Below are 15,257 nucleotides of genomic sequence, written 5' to 3'. Positions count from 1 at the left end.
TATTGCGCTCGTGTCTTGTGGTGTTCTTATGTGGTGTTGTCCCCTTGTCTTGAGTATAGCGGTCCCCAGTTTCAGTATGTACAACCAACTATCCCCCTACAAAGGCTTACTGACGGTTATATAGCGAAACAGTTTGGCAGCCGCAGTGAATGTGGCCGCCAAGTGTCGCTTCACTGTTGTCGCCGCACATGCTTGAAAACTGAGGAAATGAGAGGAGGGGTGGTTGATTCGTTCCATGCAGGGCGGCGTGTACGTGGTGAACATGCTGGACCGCTACGCGGCCAGCTACTCCATCCTCATCGCCGTCTTCTTCGAGGCCGTGGCCGTCTCCTGGATCTACGGTGAGTCGGCTTGCTGCCGATCTCGATGTGCGTGAGAATCGGCGCCTCGATTGCACCGCTGCACCGGCCGTTAGTTCGTAGCAGTTACTCTGTTAGTACCCCGATACTCTGCTCTGTTCCAATGCACGAAAGCAATGCATCAAAGCCCGTCTTTGACGGATGCTTGGCCGCGTTCGGATGGTGGTGGGATGTATTCACTGCCGCGCTCACGGATCGGCAGCGATGCCACGATCCTAGATGGTCGCGGTAGCGGAGCTAAGTTGTTAGGTTTTGAGGACAATGGCTTTTGGCGCAGTCGTGGCACATAGCAGTAGCCAAATAAAGTGTCATATTTATCAGCCTAACTACGCCCACTGCAGGACAAATGCCTCACCCATATCCTTTCATTTAGCCCTATGCCGTGCCAGCTGCGGCCACCCTCTCCCCGCAAGCTTGCCAATCTCATCCACCGACCTGACTTTCTTCCGACGTGTACTACACCTGCCGTCTCTTGCAGTGCACTCCGTTACTCTCAAAGTAACATTGACAGGACAATTAAAAGTTTATCTGTATTGATAGACTGCAGCGCTTTAATCACAAACAGCTAGTTTGCTAGCTTTCGAACGCTGTACCCTGTTCATGCAGGCCAACTTCTACTTGCCCTTTCAGTGTCTCTTTAGTGAACATCAGTTATCTTGTCTTCGCATTTCATGCCCTGCTCATGCCCATTTTTATGTTCTTTATTTTGACTGGGATGTCATTAACCCGCGTTTGTTTCCTGACACACTCTGCTCTGTTCCTGTCTTTCAACGTCAAACATACCATTTTTCTTTCCGTAGCTCGCTGTGCTGCCCTCAGTTTATTTTGCCCCTTTCTCCCTTTTTTTTACGGCGTAATGTATACGCAGTAAATCCAATCGCGCCTGCACCTTAACTCCACCATCACTACCCCGCAGTTGCGTTTCATATTTTGTGATCCTCGAAGCGATGGCCTACTACCATTATTTGAAGCATTGAAACGTGTCTATAGCAAAGCGCCCATGTCTCATCTCCCTAAATACATGCAAAGAAGAATTACAAGCAAAAGCGCAGAGTGTAGTTTCTTCAGCCGCTTCCCTCATCGGATGTTTCAAGCTGCTTAGCCGTCCCCTACTGGTGCTTATATGCATTCCACGTGAGTGTCACCGAGTTACATTTGAGCTTCCGCGCTCTATTTGCTTTTCCAGAGAGAAATCTTTTTAAGCACCCTTATCTCACAGTGCGCAGGAGAGCGTGAATGTTTCAGACACAGATACCCAGCCCAAAGGTACCAGTAATAGAGGCATGAGTGCAAGTGAAGACAGGAGCACGTGCTAAGCGATAAGGGAGAATGGAAGTCGAAAGCCCTCATTGTAATTTGGTTCAAAAAGAGCCACTCGAGAGTCCAGAGTGACGAGAACGGAATTACCATTTTGGAATGCAGCCAGCGCAGTCGACTTTGAGTGGCACGACGCGGCTCAGAACTGTCATGAGGGGCTCGCCAATCTGTCATGAAGTGACATTAAATAGGTTAAGAACTGCCTGCTGGAACTTAAAATTACGAGGCGTGACTCTTACACATAAAAAGGTCCTTGCCTGACATTCAATATGAAGCGTTTCTAGCCGGGCCACCCTCTTCAGTGGTCGCTTTTGGAACCCCCGCGCAAGGGAAACAGGACATCTTTGAAGGCACTCGTGATACTGAGCTGTGCTTTGTGTCCGAGTTTTTGTTGCTTTGAATGGAGACAGTAACGACGGGAATGGTGTTTCAGCAAGGCGGCCTGGTTGTGGTGGCGTAAAAATAGGAAGCACTGAACAGAAATCGGATTTTTTGTTTAAATTTGAATCGCGGTGGCTAGGCGAGCAGCACTACCAACATGGAGTCAAGAGAGGCAAGTGTATTTTGCCCGTCGCGTCATCCAGCGTGACCGTCGCTGCACGCAGGCATCCGACGGTTCTCCGAGGACATCCAGGAGATGCTGGGCTTCCCCGTGGGGGCCTGGTGGAAGTTCTGCTGGGCCGTCGTGGCACCCTTCTTCATTCTGGTGAGCACCGGTCTCCGCTGCCTCCTTGGTTGGCACGTGTGATCTCGGAAATAAGAAATATGCTGCCTTGGTTGGGACGCCCTTACCTTAGCTGTATCACACCCTCCAAGATGTCTCGGTGACTACGGTGCGAGACTGCCAAGCACTAGGTCGCGGGTTCGATCCCACCTCCGGCGGTCGCAATGTAGAGGCGAAACAATAGAACTGACGAGTACTCGTCATGACGTCATATTCTGATACCCTGCAGCGTGCTGTGTTTCGTTCGCATTTTAGGTGATGACAAATCTATGTGCAACTTAAGTGAGACGTTTTAAGTTATTGCTTGTTTTTCAGCCAGGAGCAACCGGCGCGTGACTAATTTTGAAACATGTGGTTCAGATTTTTCTTCGCCGAAGGAGTTGCTTTTGGATCATTCTGTGTTAAATTACTCAGACATTGCGCTTGACTGTCTTCGATTTGATAAAAAAAAAAAAAACATGGCACAAGCTGTGACTGTGGTAAACACTCTCGCGGCTCGTTTTTGAGGAAAAAATTCTTCGTGCCGTGACTACCAGTTCTCAAATGATAGCAAAACCTTGTCTAACAAAAGAAATTGCAAAAAAATAAATTCCACACGCATGGCTATGCAAAAATTTTTGACATAAATAAAAGACAGTGTTCTTTCACGTATAATAGTTGATATGAATTTTTTAAAGATATGCAACATAAAAAGGAGTACAAATATTGTACTGTGACTTTTTATATTAATTTTTGTGTTCTTACAGAAGTAATTCGAACAATTTTCTCACATTCTGGCGAACTCACGGAAACCGATAAATATGCTCCGGAGCGCAAGGAATGTAAGCCATGTGTCAGAAAAAAAAAAAATCTAAGCTTGCAAAATATAATAATAATAATTGGTTTTTTGGGGAAAGGAAATGGCGCAGTATCTGTCTCATATATCGTTGAACACCTGAACCGCGCCGTAAGGGAAGGGATAAAGAAGGGAGTGAAAGCTTTCGCGGCATATTCAGCCGTCAGTTGTATATTGATATGATCCAATTAAAAACAAGAAAGGTAGTACGTTGCACAGTGCCACTCAAGGGCATGTATTTCAGGAATTTCAATGAGAACGCTTTTTTGTTTTAAGCGAGAAATTATTATTTTATTTTTTCGCTGCTCCGGTGGTACACGTACTCGCTCTTCACTGCAGTGCACGCACGCAGATGCCGGAGCCTAGCAGAGAAGCAGCGCTCCACTGTCCGAGTGCGATATATTGCGGCTTGGACGATCAACCCATTGGCACGATTGTGGAAAATAAAAACGAAGTCGCCCCGAAGCAGTAGCATCATGACACTCCGCATGATAACTGAGATGGCGAGCAAAGATCGCTGCACGCAGCCTCGCTTCTCCACCGTGGCCACCTTCTCCACCATGGCCAGCATTCCTCCACGTAAACGGTAAACGTAACCAGTATAGAGCCCGTAATGTAAACATCCAGACCTGCCCTTCCAACAACAAGCGCACTCTGCGTTCAGCACGCAAGCAAAGTGAACACCGGCATCGTGTCTTGTGCCAGTGGGGAAATTGAGTCGGATCTTTCGTTAGCTTGGCAGTGACCACGGAAGAAACACGTCAAGGCGAGTCAGCTGGTCGTTTTAAGTCTGTATTTCCGTATAAATGTTAGGGTTTTTGCACCTCTCTGGTTTCCACAAGATATTACTCAAGAAAATGTAGTGAACTCACTGGCTGGTTTGAAAGAGCGTTACTTTGGAGAGCAACACGGGAGTGTCATCACACCGAGTCTTCAGCTCTCTGTGCACGCTGCAGAGTTGCGTCCTATACGCGGAGAGTCGAAACATGGATGAGCACGTCAACGGGCCTTTCAACACACAAACATTCAATTGGAGCACCGTGAAGCTGCTCCGCCTTAGCTCCGGCGACCGCGTAGTACTCTGCAGTGATCAAGGGCGAGCACGGAGTGACGCCGGAGCAGGGCGCTCAACCTACAAAATTAGCTCTTCGCTTAAAACAGAAAGTGTTCCCATTAAAGTTCCCTGAATAGATGTCATTAAACAGCACCGCGCAACGTACCACGTTATTATTTGAACCCCTCACTATGCAACTGACGGCTGAATATGCCACAAAAAGCATTTTCTTCATGTTTAGCATTTTTGTTTGCTGACGCGGTTTAATTTCTTTGCACTTCTTTCTTTTTATCACTTTCTTTGAGTTCTCCAGAATGTAAGAAGATAGTTCGAATGATTTCTTTTTTAATGTAAAAACTAATCAAAACATTTAAAGTACCGTGGCTATGTATTTTCTCGGCGTTTCATATTTGACGAAAAATGACAAATTCATGATTTTATTTATAACAGCAAAATGTCTTTTATTCGCATAAAAATCATTCGGTTCTGTGCAAAAGTTACATTTGTACTTTTTTTGCTAGACGATCATTGTTAGATTGTGACTATCAAGATGACGATCACAGCACAAAAAAATTGGTAGAAGTTCAACGTAGTTAAACCCAGTAGACGAGCGAGAGTGGGTGTTCATTCTTCAACTGGAGGGGACTCTTAAGCTCCGCCTTAAGAGTATGACGTGATATCTTTGGTGGTTTAATGCCCATATATGCAGCATGGGTCATACTGTGCTTAACATTCACGGATGGCGGCGAGTCCTCATCAGTTTCTATCACGACGCGAAGCTCCTCCGGACTTACCCGAGCTACTCGGATAAGCTCGGGTAGTAACTCGGTTTGCTAGGCAACGGCACAAGATCGGAAGAACGGAAGATCGGTTCTTGGTCGGTGCTGGTGAGCGTATGAGTGCCAATTTTTCCGCCATAAACCAGCAGGGAAAGTGTTTATCACAGTAACACATGTACCTTGACTTTATTTTTTGTAAAGAAATCGAAGATGACCGAGCGCAAAGTCTAGGTCATTTGGCGCGGAATGACCGTATCGTGATCTGCGTGGTTTGCCATAAACAGGAACGTGCATTACGAGCTGCTAAAAACTGTCGTCGCATGCGGATTATATTACGTCGAACTAGTCTGTGTATATAGAGCAAATATTCGCGCGCCTTGAAGTATTCACACAGATCGCAACTGCGAACGTAATCTGAGCACCGTTGGTTCCCATCGACCGATGCTCAGTTGTCTGGGCTTGGGTGAAGACGAGACAGAATGCAGCCTTCGCTAAAGAGGCGTGGGATTCTACGAAATTGCTCTCATTAGGCTTCAGACATCATTCGCGAATATGCTGTCAGCCTGAGTAACTGGCAACATGTCGATGTGATTCAAGGCCTGCTGTTCGCCAATGCTCATCATAATGTATTATGAGGAAAATTTGAAAGATTATTTTGTATGCAAGTGTGTTTGTATTTGCATTGCAAGGGATTTGCAATTGTATTTCTATGCATAATTCAGCGGAGCGTTCTGTGCCACAGTTGTTGCATACTGCTGCCATGACAAGTGGAATGAAAGTGTTGAAAGTGGCGCAAAAATAGTCATTCATACCGTGAGGGCTGTCATTGTTTAGTATTACTCTATTTATTATCATTAATATCTGTTTGTTTATTTTTGGTCCCCATTGCCCTGAGAAATCTGTAACCCGGCCCTCTGTCTGAAGAGTTTGGAGACACCTTACCTTGGGTAACTGAGTGTATTCCAAGGTAAGGCAAAACTGGCACATTCGGTGTGGCGACAGTCAGGACGGAGGTGGATGAGATTAAGAAGTTTGCAGGCATGGGGGGGAGTCACAACTGGCACAGCGCAGAATAAATTAATTGGAGGTCGATGGGTGAGGCTTCTGTCCTGCTGTAGGCTTAACTGGACTAATGATGATTTAGTTATGGACTGCGGGAACCTAATAATGCCTCCGGTGGGCTTCGACTAAAAGGGAAGGGATGGAACGGGTGTAGGGGACGAATACTTACTGCCGCGTTGCAGGTCGCGGATGTCAGGAAAGTATGCAGATAGCCGCATTGAAAAGCGAACTGTTCGTTAAATAAAAAGTTGTGCTTGCACAAAACAGAGCACTGCGAAGGCGATAGCCACGCGCCGTTGGCAGTTGTCAGGATCGGGTGCAAAGCGACGGCCGTGCTCTAGCTATTTCAATATTATCCGGAACTTTCTGCATAGCGTTCTCACAACCTTGATTACAGCAAAGAACATCGTGAATAGTCTGCGCCTGCCTGCGATACTTTTGTGGACTGTATACCGGTGACCTAGTGGTTTGAGAATCCTGCTAGCATTTGGGAGGTGCCGGTGCCACCGGATACCCAACTGTTTCCCGATGGGCACTAGTTGTCCTCGGCCTGCTTTTCGGGGGTGAAATCCTTGAGAGAAGCGTCTTTGGACACTCCCTCTGCGACGGACCGGTGACGCTTCGAAGCTGTGAGTGCGTCTGGGAACTAACACGCACGATAACTCGGCTCGCACGGTGAACAGGAAGCGATAAGACCGCGTGCCGGCGGCGATGAACCACCAACGATGACATAACGGGACGTTGTTACATTTAGCGGTCGCAAACTAGGACGCAGGGCAAACGTGCAGATCCGTCGCCTCGATTGATAGCGCTGGCACTGAGCCCAAAGGGTGTGTAGCACTGTAAGAGTGTGTAGCACTGTAAGATTCTGGCACATGGAACATGGTCAGGACAGGAGTTAAACATAGCGAGTCGTCCAGCGGACAAGAGGCTTGCGACAGCTCAGGGTAAGTATATACTACCTCTGTGCAAGCACTGTTCCAAGGCCGAAGTGGCTGGCGCTGCAAGTACTTCTGGGAACCAGTTATCACCCAAACATCTCCATACGGAGCAGGAAGCCAGACACTCTGATAGCACCTGAAAAGCATTTCTCCACCCAGGGCCCTTGTTGCCTTTTCGAGCAGCTCTATTAGACAATATTGCCATCTGCAAATATAATTTTAGTCGAAGGAATCATTATTATGAGCCTGGCTTGTGAAATTATTAAAGAAATAATTCTTTCAGTTTTAGAATATGTAAAAAACACAGTACACATGTTTTTGGTTAAGTATTGCTGAAACGTATACGTGTCTTGTTATAAAAAAATTATTGCCTCTCGCGTCCCTTGGTAGCGTGAGTTTCCTGGCCGTATTCTTGTCGCGGTTGCGGGTTTTAGTGATTCTCAGCGCGTTTGTCTTTCTACAGACGCATGAATTCAATCCATGCTCAATAATAAACCATGCCAGTTGCGAAAGATTTAGCATAACGTTTTGTTTGCTTCTTTGCCATTGCCAGTCGGTAGCTTTAATATTCCGCGTTTTCTTCCTGCGTTGTCGCCGGGTCTCACTTGGTTTTCTGTTGGAACTTGTGCCGGATGGTATTTCACTGTAAATAGGACCAGTTACCACTATAGAACTATCACTCGGTTGACTTGAATGCAAATGGCGCCAACTGAGGCCGATCTACACTTGTTCAAGACAACTGGTCTTGGACCAACTATCTTGAAAAAGTCAACTATCTACAAGAGGGACTCTTACGGTCCTCATGTGCCGCCATGGCTTGGATGTTTCTATGCTACGATTGGCACTACCGTTTTACACGTACCTCGGGTAACCCAGCACAAGCACTGCCAGCTCGCGCAGTTGCTCGTGCAGTTCACAAAGCACCGCGACGGCGTTAGTGTTCTCACACCTGCATGTAATTCAAGATATTACTAGAACAATTAGAAGAATTGAGACAGATATGCCTTTTGTCAAAAAAAGGGCCTCTGGGTTCATTGTATTAGGTGACCAGTAGTCGGGGCTCTTGCAGCATCTCTATAGGGCTCCTAACCACTTCATAGAGGAAGAAGGTAAACTCTCTCGCCCTCAAAAAATGTATATAGTTGGAGAGTCAAAATCCCAGTAGTAAACCTGGCGCACTGTCAATTTTTGAGGCAGGCTGTATACGCCTGTATCTGTGCGACGGGATGGAAGTGTTGGCTGCTGCCGCGAGCGCGACTAGCGGTCGGTTGTAGTCCAACTATTCCGAGTTAAAAAATTCAAATGTGGCACGAAAGAGCGACGAAGCAACGGAGTGAGGATGTCGCTGCACAGTAGGGAGGGATACGTGGAAGCTCAGGCGTGCGTATGCGTGGGCTCGGTGCAGGTGATCATCGCCAGCGGCCTCGTCAACTACGAGCGGCTGTCGTACAACGAGTACAAGTACCCGTGGAGCGCCGACGCGGTGGGCATCTGCGTGGCCGCCTCGTCGGTGCTCTGCATACCCGCCTTCGCCGTGTGGAACCTGGCCCGGACGCCCGGCACCCTGGCCCAGGTGAGGACTCGGGGAAGAGAGGGGACCTAGGTCGATGGTTCATTACTGTGTCTTAGTGTGTAGCAAGAGAAAGAAAACCTTATTCAGGACGCCCAAAGACATGTGGAGTGACAAGCTTACCAAATTTGCCAGAAGAATAACTGGAGGTCACGGGGAAAGGCCTGTCTGTGTCTTGCAATGAACTCCGAATTTCTGCTGCTGGTAATGATTATGATGGCGCTGTTGATGATGATAATGTTGTCTGCAGCGTGTAAGAGAGTGAGGAGGCAAGCGGGGAAGGGGAAAGAGGGCAAATTAGCGAACATTTGCCTTTGTGCGTGTCTTTCGCAGCGGCTTCGACTGCTAACAACGCCGTGGCGCGACCAAGAGTGCGACCTGAAGAAAGACGCCAGCGTGAGACTGGCGTCGAATCCGCCTCCGGTCAGCGTCTAGGAGCCGGAGGAGTGCGACGACATTGACGAGGATGCGCTCGACTCGCCACCTCGTCTTGCCCGCTGAGTACGTGGAGGAGGACGCACCACTGACGCTACCCACGCCTCCGCAAACTCCCAGCAAGCTTCGACGTCGATGATGACGTCGACTGCTCGGCTGTGGCCTTCAGCTCGACAGCAGCTTGAACGTGCCAAGAAGCGCTGCTCCGCTTTCGCCACAGCGGAAGCCAGAGCTACGGGTGGGCCGATTGGGCGTTAGCCAGCTAAGCTTTGCGTGAAGAGTTGGGTCTCGCTGAAACTGTTGGCGCTCAGCTTCGACTAGCGTTTCACTTCATTCAGCAATACGCCAGGTTGAATGTCACGGCTGTCTTGCTAGGCCAGCCGCTCTCTCCGCTGACACGTTCGAAAGCTTTCTCAAAAAGCTATAGAGAGGCCTATGCCAAGAATCAGTAGCCGGTACCGGTGGCTGCACGTCCCAAGACGTCCAGGAAGGACATTGCGGCGAGCCAGTGTCCATCGCCGAGGGGCGAAGGATTATGTACCTGCATGCGCATCGTGGCACTCTTGGTTGCGTGCGCTGCATCCTGAATGGCCCCACTTCGTCTTGGGTGCAGCCGAGCACCCACCGATGTGCGACGAGGCACTAATCCAAATGCTGTGCTGTCTATGCAGCAGCCGGGAAAAAAAGTGCTCCATCTGTATCTTTTTCCGAACCTTATTTTTTTTTTGTAAGCTTATTTGGTACGGGACATTGGTAATGGGGTAACGGCTGAGGGAATCGCAACTTCTCACTCGTTTAGCCGGCAGGAATGATTTTGCTTGCTGCGAAAGGACAGTTGTCCTTGACCTCGGACATTGAAGTAAGGTATACAGCGACTGCATGTGGGGCCTCGTTAAAGGATCCCCAACTCGTATGCAAATGCATGTGTACGCATGTTCTTAGCCGCTTCGTGCGTCTCATGTGTGGGGCCCGCAATGCGTAGGGACAGCTACCGCGCGTGAGTGTAGCTAATTGTCTTGCAACGTTTCCAAGCGTTGGCGGAAATCGTCACTGTATTTCTGATCACTGACCGCTTCCAGGGCAGAGGCAGTTGTGCATGTTTATAATCTCATCCAACAGAGCGTATACAGTGCTCTGCGGGCAGGGCAATAGGCAAGAAAAGATGCATAATCTCATCCTTGAACAGAGTATATATAGTCATTGATGTACACTTGTCTCGTGCATTGTGCGTGCTTACGTGACCTATACTAACACTACTAAGCCGCGTGCAGATGCGGACGTGTAAACGCCGCTAACCACATTCTGGTTTTCAATGAAGAGCGTCTTCCCGCTTCCTAATAGTTCAACAAGTTGGCTTCGTACACGATATATCCAAGCTGCAAAAAGCCATGGCTTACGAAGCAGCCTCTAAACGAACGAAAGCTAAAACCGCCGCTTTGAGTGCAACGTTTTCAGTACAAATATGTATTTTTTCCTTCTTCGCGGGTTTTCAGGCGGTCCCCAGCACAGCGGCGTATACGTACAGCTATATGAGAACTTGAACACCGGGCGAAAAAGGCTGAGGCAATGAGCTCAACCTTAATAAGACGCTTTAATCTATTTCTTGGTGTGAAAAAAAAACAAAACAGCGCTGCCTCAACGCCAATATCGAGCAAAAAGCTCTGAACATGTCTCTACCAGTCTGAAGACTCTCTAGGTTTATAAGCTGTCGTAGAATGTATGCAAGCTCTGGACAAAATACCTCGCTGCCTGTACCCTTGTAAATTTACACGCCCTCTATCAAAGTCTTTTACGCTGTCGTCTTTTAATAGAAAACGGGTAAAAAGCCGCGTAATTACAGGAGCTGGGTGTTACTGTTCGCCGCTTTCAGCTAGGAGTCTGTACTCGACGAAGCGGTTGTCCTGTCGCGGCCCAAGGGTATTGTGCATTTTGTTAACGTACTCGCTATCTGTATAAGCAGCTGTACGCTCCGTCAAGGCTCCACGTTTATGCAAGAAAAGCCGCCGGTGCGCACAGCTCAACATTTTTTTTTTTCATTACACTGTATAGTCAGCACGTCGCACTCAGTGACACGTGAGCGAGAAACCGCTTAGTTAAGCACATTTTGGAGCCCGTGTCATTCATTAATTTATGCGGGTGCCACGTGTAAGTGTCGTGCATGCTGTGTGCAGCTCTATTTTACACACGCATTGCATTTTCGCGCTTTTAGGTGTGTTCTTCCCGACTTTGAATGTGGTCTGTGAGCTGTGTGTTTGTGCAGGGGTAGAGTAGTGATGTCAGCTATGCGAGCACTGCTTGTTGCTCGTCTACTCTCCACACATCAACGTTAAAACTAAGGCTTGTTGCAAGCGTCGCGGACGTGTGCGGACACTTTATCTTCAGTCATGGGGCATATATCGCTACGATATGTCTTGGTGAGGTGATAAGCCGCTCCATTTATATCTGAAACACACACACAAAAATGGACGGTTGCCGAACAGTGACCTTCAGTTACAATGTGATCAGTTAGTCAGTTATGGGTGGCGCGCCCACACGCTTAACAATAGCAGACACGTGCTTAATATGGAGTACGAAGGTTCCAGGGCCAGTTGCCAGCGAAAGACTATATTTTCCTTCAAAAGGAGCCAGCAAAGCAGAGTATAGCACCACCCATGAATGCGGGACATTGGCCTCTCCAAGATTTCTATTGTTTCTGGTTAATAGAGAATGCGTTCTTGCGAGTGAGAGGAGCACTCATGGCATCAAGCCTTAAAGGGATCGCCAGAATAACTTCATCCACCCGCGGCTCATTATCGCACGCTGCCTTCGCAAAACACGCGCGTTGATGCATTTTATCCTAAAAAAGAACGCAGTCACCACCACTGGGATCGAACCCGTGACCTTAGGGTCGGCAGCCCAACATTATAGCCAGTCAGCATGCACCGGGCCGAGTTTTTGTCGTCGATGCTAGTTTTTCTGATCAATCCTGCTAGCTATAGCCCCATTGGGAAAGTCATTGTAAGCGGTCCCGAAAGTATATGAACTTCGGACCTGAGTATCATTGACCAATATTGCATGACGTAATCATCCATCTGGAAAGAACTCAGCATATAAGGCACAGTACTGTATTGGGTGAAACGTTGCGCGCGCTTCTGCCAGCACCTTATGTCCCTCCGTCTCTTCTTTCTTCTCTTCCTCGTCCGCTTGATGTTTTTAGTATCGATGTTTCGTCCCAGCTTGAACATTTCGACGAACATGGCAAAAAACACGACGGGATACATTGGGCCCACTTTCGAGCTTGCGGCGCTTAGAAACGTCAGACTCCCGGGCCCCTCTTTACATGCGGGCAAAGGATATGTTTGGTCCCCTTACGGGCCTCTAAGATACACAGGTTTTCTTCCTTTCGAGCCAAGGCACTCCAAGCCCTTTAGGAAGGCATTGACCGATATTACTTGGAAAACGGCGCTGGAAAAGGCATTCTAACGTCAAAAAGGGAAAGGCTTTAACAGTCCAGTAAGAAGACACAAATAACGTGACTGCACTGAGAACATCCTGGTTTCTATGTGTGAGAAGCCGCTTCCGAAGGTAGATTCCGAGAAACAAAGAGCAATGGACCGGAAATAACTGACATGTCGTTCTCTGTGTCTAAGTCAAAATCTAGGGCAAATTGTTGCTGGGCCACGGGTGAAAGTTCTCCTGGCTCTGAACAAAGCTCTAGAACGTGCCGCCCCGAACACGAACAGAAAAGAAAAGAAGTTACCAGACCAGAGACGCGACCTTCGACAAGAGCATCATATGCATGCTATAGCATGCTTTGAAGTGCGGCAAGTTTTGTGTAGGGTCAACAGGCAGGTGCATAAGCGAAAGGGACAGAGAACACGCAGCATTATTAAAATCAACATCAGCATCAGATCATCTAGCGATCCATTATCGTCATTGTAGGGCTTTATCGCCTCGACGAAATGAGGAAAAAGAAAGGCAGACTGGCACTGAAGACAGAAGTTATCGACAATAATGAAGATGTCCTCGTTATAGGAAGCCTCAGTTGCGCTGTCGGATCAAGAAAACTCGTGCGTGAATAATGTCAGCCACACAACATAGGCTTTGTTAAAAGAGGTTTGTTTGCTTTTTTGCACTAGGTGTCATGTCGTCCATTTTTATTTTTTTTTTGCTTTTTCGCCACCGACAGTTTAACTCCCTGACAAAGTAAACGACTAAGTCGTTAACAGTGTGGCTGTGCGTCCTATGCTTTTTATTTGTGTTTACGCCGCCCGCGCCAGAACGTTCGAGCTGGCCCGAACAAATGGTTCCAAAGCAATTAGCTCAGGCCCAAGCCTTTCTCTAAGTATCTTCACACTTGGTCCCAGGACGTACATAAGGATTGTCGCTTAGCGTGGCGCTGTTAACGAGCTGTTGGCATCTTGAACTTGAATCAATCGACTACTTATGCAAGGTCTAAAGTTAATAGGGAATGGTATGGAAACAATTCTCGAATTTTTTTTGTAGTAGCGATTAATTTTTAAGGCGCAAGCGAGGTTAGCTTAGATGTTCTTTTCTTGCCAAAATAGTCTAGTCAGCTCGCCTCCCACCTCCGCATCTCTGTTTTCCTCTTTTCCTGAAGAAGCGCGAGAAATCAACACTCGCAAATTGCTATTTGGGAACGTCAGCTCTTTTGGATGCCTTGTATGTCTATTGAGTTAGCAGAGAATCGTACCGTTGGCAACGGAAATCATGCGCAAAATAACCCTGCGTGCTGAGAAACGGCGTGTTCTAGTCCGGCCTTTTTATTCGAACGTAGCCCTCCTCCACTGCATGGAGGGCGCGGGTGCTCTCGTGACCAACTAGTTCCGCTCCTGTTTGCGGGACTAAACGCAATTGCCCATCACAACGTTTCCTCCTTGCTTTGTCTTCGCGACCGGCGGCCGCTCCTGACGACTGCCGGCGAACAATGTTGTCTCTCATCTCGCTCTGGCCGCGACCACGGGGAGAGTTTTGTTTCGCGCTATCTCTGCGCGCATCGGACAAAAGACAAGGCCCCCTTATCGCTCCTATACGTCTTTCTGTCGCCGAGAGAGGACCTCCATTCGTGCGCCACAATGTCGCTCTTTTCTTTTGTTTCTTTCCTTCTACCCGAGTGGCGTTCCGGGCCCCTTGCCCCACGTGCTCTTTCTTCTTGCCCCCTTCTCCTCACCGCCTTCGAAGCCCGCGTAGCAATACGTCATTCAGCGGCAGGCAGCGCCCTCTCAGGGAGGTGCCGTGCAGCTCTAATTGCGGCAGCGTTAGCGACGTCCTCATCGTAGGGACGGTGCTCGACGGGGGCTGGACGCAGCAACGCGCGCGCGTGATCTCGTGGCTGCCGGCTGCTCGCTTCTCACAACTGGCGGATACCCACACGAACGCCACAGGTGAGCACGCATCCCCGCCCGCCGATTCATCGCACCAGGTTCATTTCGCTTGCGCCACGCCTGTGTTGTGCAGATTTTCCCACGGGTTAAAAAAAAAAAGAAGCACGATGGCTCAGTGGCTATGACGTTGGGCTACTGAGCGCCAGCTCCCGGTTTCGATCCCGGAAGTAGATGCCGAATTGCGGAAGAGGCAAAATGCGAAAACGCCCTTGTATGGGTGTTTCGGAGCACGCTATGAAGAACACCAGGTGTTCTAAATTAAAACTGGATCTCTCCACTATGGCCCAACTCGTAGTCGGCAAAGTTCATAGGGAACAAAAAGCAAATAAACAGTTGCATATTTTTAAGGGGGGGGGGGGGGGGTCATCCCCGAAAATCGTTGCTATAAGTTCATTCCGCGCTGTAGGAGATGGCTGAAGAAAAATATGGTCGATTGACAGAGCTTGGTGATGTGTCCCTCTCTCGAAGCTTGTCCTTCTTCGCTCTTCTTGACCTTCTAGAAGTTAATCTGACACATACACATACAACACGACCGAAGCAGCATGAGCTGCCGTGACAAACCGTAACACGACGGGGTATCGCCCGCGCTTATCGGCAAATCGTAAATTAACAATGCAACACACGATAGCGTGGTTCAACAAGTTACGACATGTTGCGTTTTGTACAAACATGGCAGAATGTGATTAGGTTACAAAGCCTGTTGTTTCTCCCATTGCTGAAAGCTTGAGAAGCACCTCCGTTTTGTAAACCGTTTAATTTCTGCTGATCGAAGGTCGAATCATTTTGTTTATTTTCTT

At 48.3% G+C, this 15,257-nt stretch overlaps 1 protein-coding gene and 1 long non-coding RNA gene across 3 annotated transcripts in view; one reads left to right on the top strand and one right to left on the bottom strand.

Moving 5' to 3' along the window:
• Window positions 1-15,257, bottom strand: part of LOC144120546 (uncharacterized) — a 135,410-nt gene that overhangs the window by 80,313 nt on the left and 39,840 nt on the right. The gene's annotated exons all lie outside the window — the stretch shown is intronic.
• The window catches only part of DAT (Sodium-dependent dopamine transporter), a 73,516-nt gene that overhangs the window by 50,450 nt on the left and 7,809 nt on the right, over window positions 1-15,257 (top strand). Inside the window, exons 10-13 of the mRNA XM_077653071.1 lie at window positions 242-341; window positions 2,282-2,382; window positions 8,477-8,644; window positions 8,975-14,460. Coding sequence (XP_077509197.1) covers window positions 242-341; window positions 2,282-2,382; window positions 8,477-8,644; window positions 8,975-9,076 — 471 coding nt within the window. The 3' untranslated portion in view covers window positions 9,077-14,460. The remainder of the gene's footprint in view (window positions 1-241; window positions 342-2,281; window positions 2,383-8,476; window positions 8,645-8,974; window positions 14,461-15,257) is intronic.

Source organism: Amblyomma americanum, chromosome 2 (assembly GCF_052857255.1).
Source record: "Amblyomma americanum isolate KBUSLIRL-KWMA chromosome 2, ASM5285725v1, whole genome shotgun sequence".
Classification (NCBI taxonomy): domain Eukaryota; kingdom Metazoa; phylum Arthropoda; class Arachnida; order Ixodida; family Ixodidae; genus Amblyomma; species Amblyomma americanum.
Note: the sequence above shows the minus strand (reverse complement) of the source record. Positions and strands in the feature narration are given on the sequence as shown.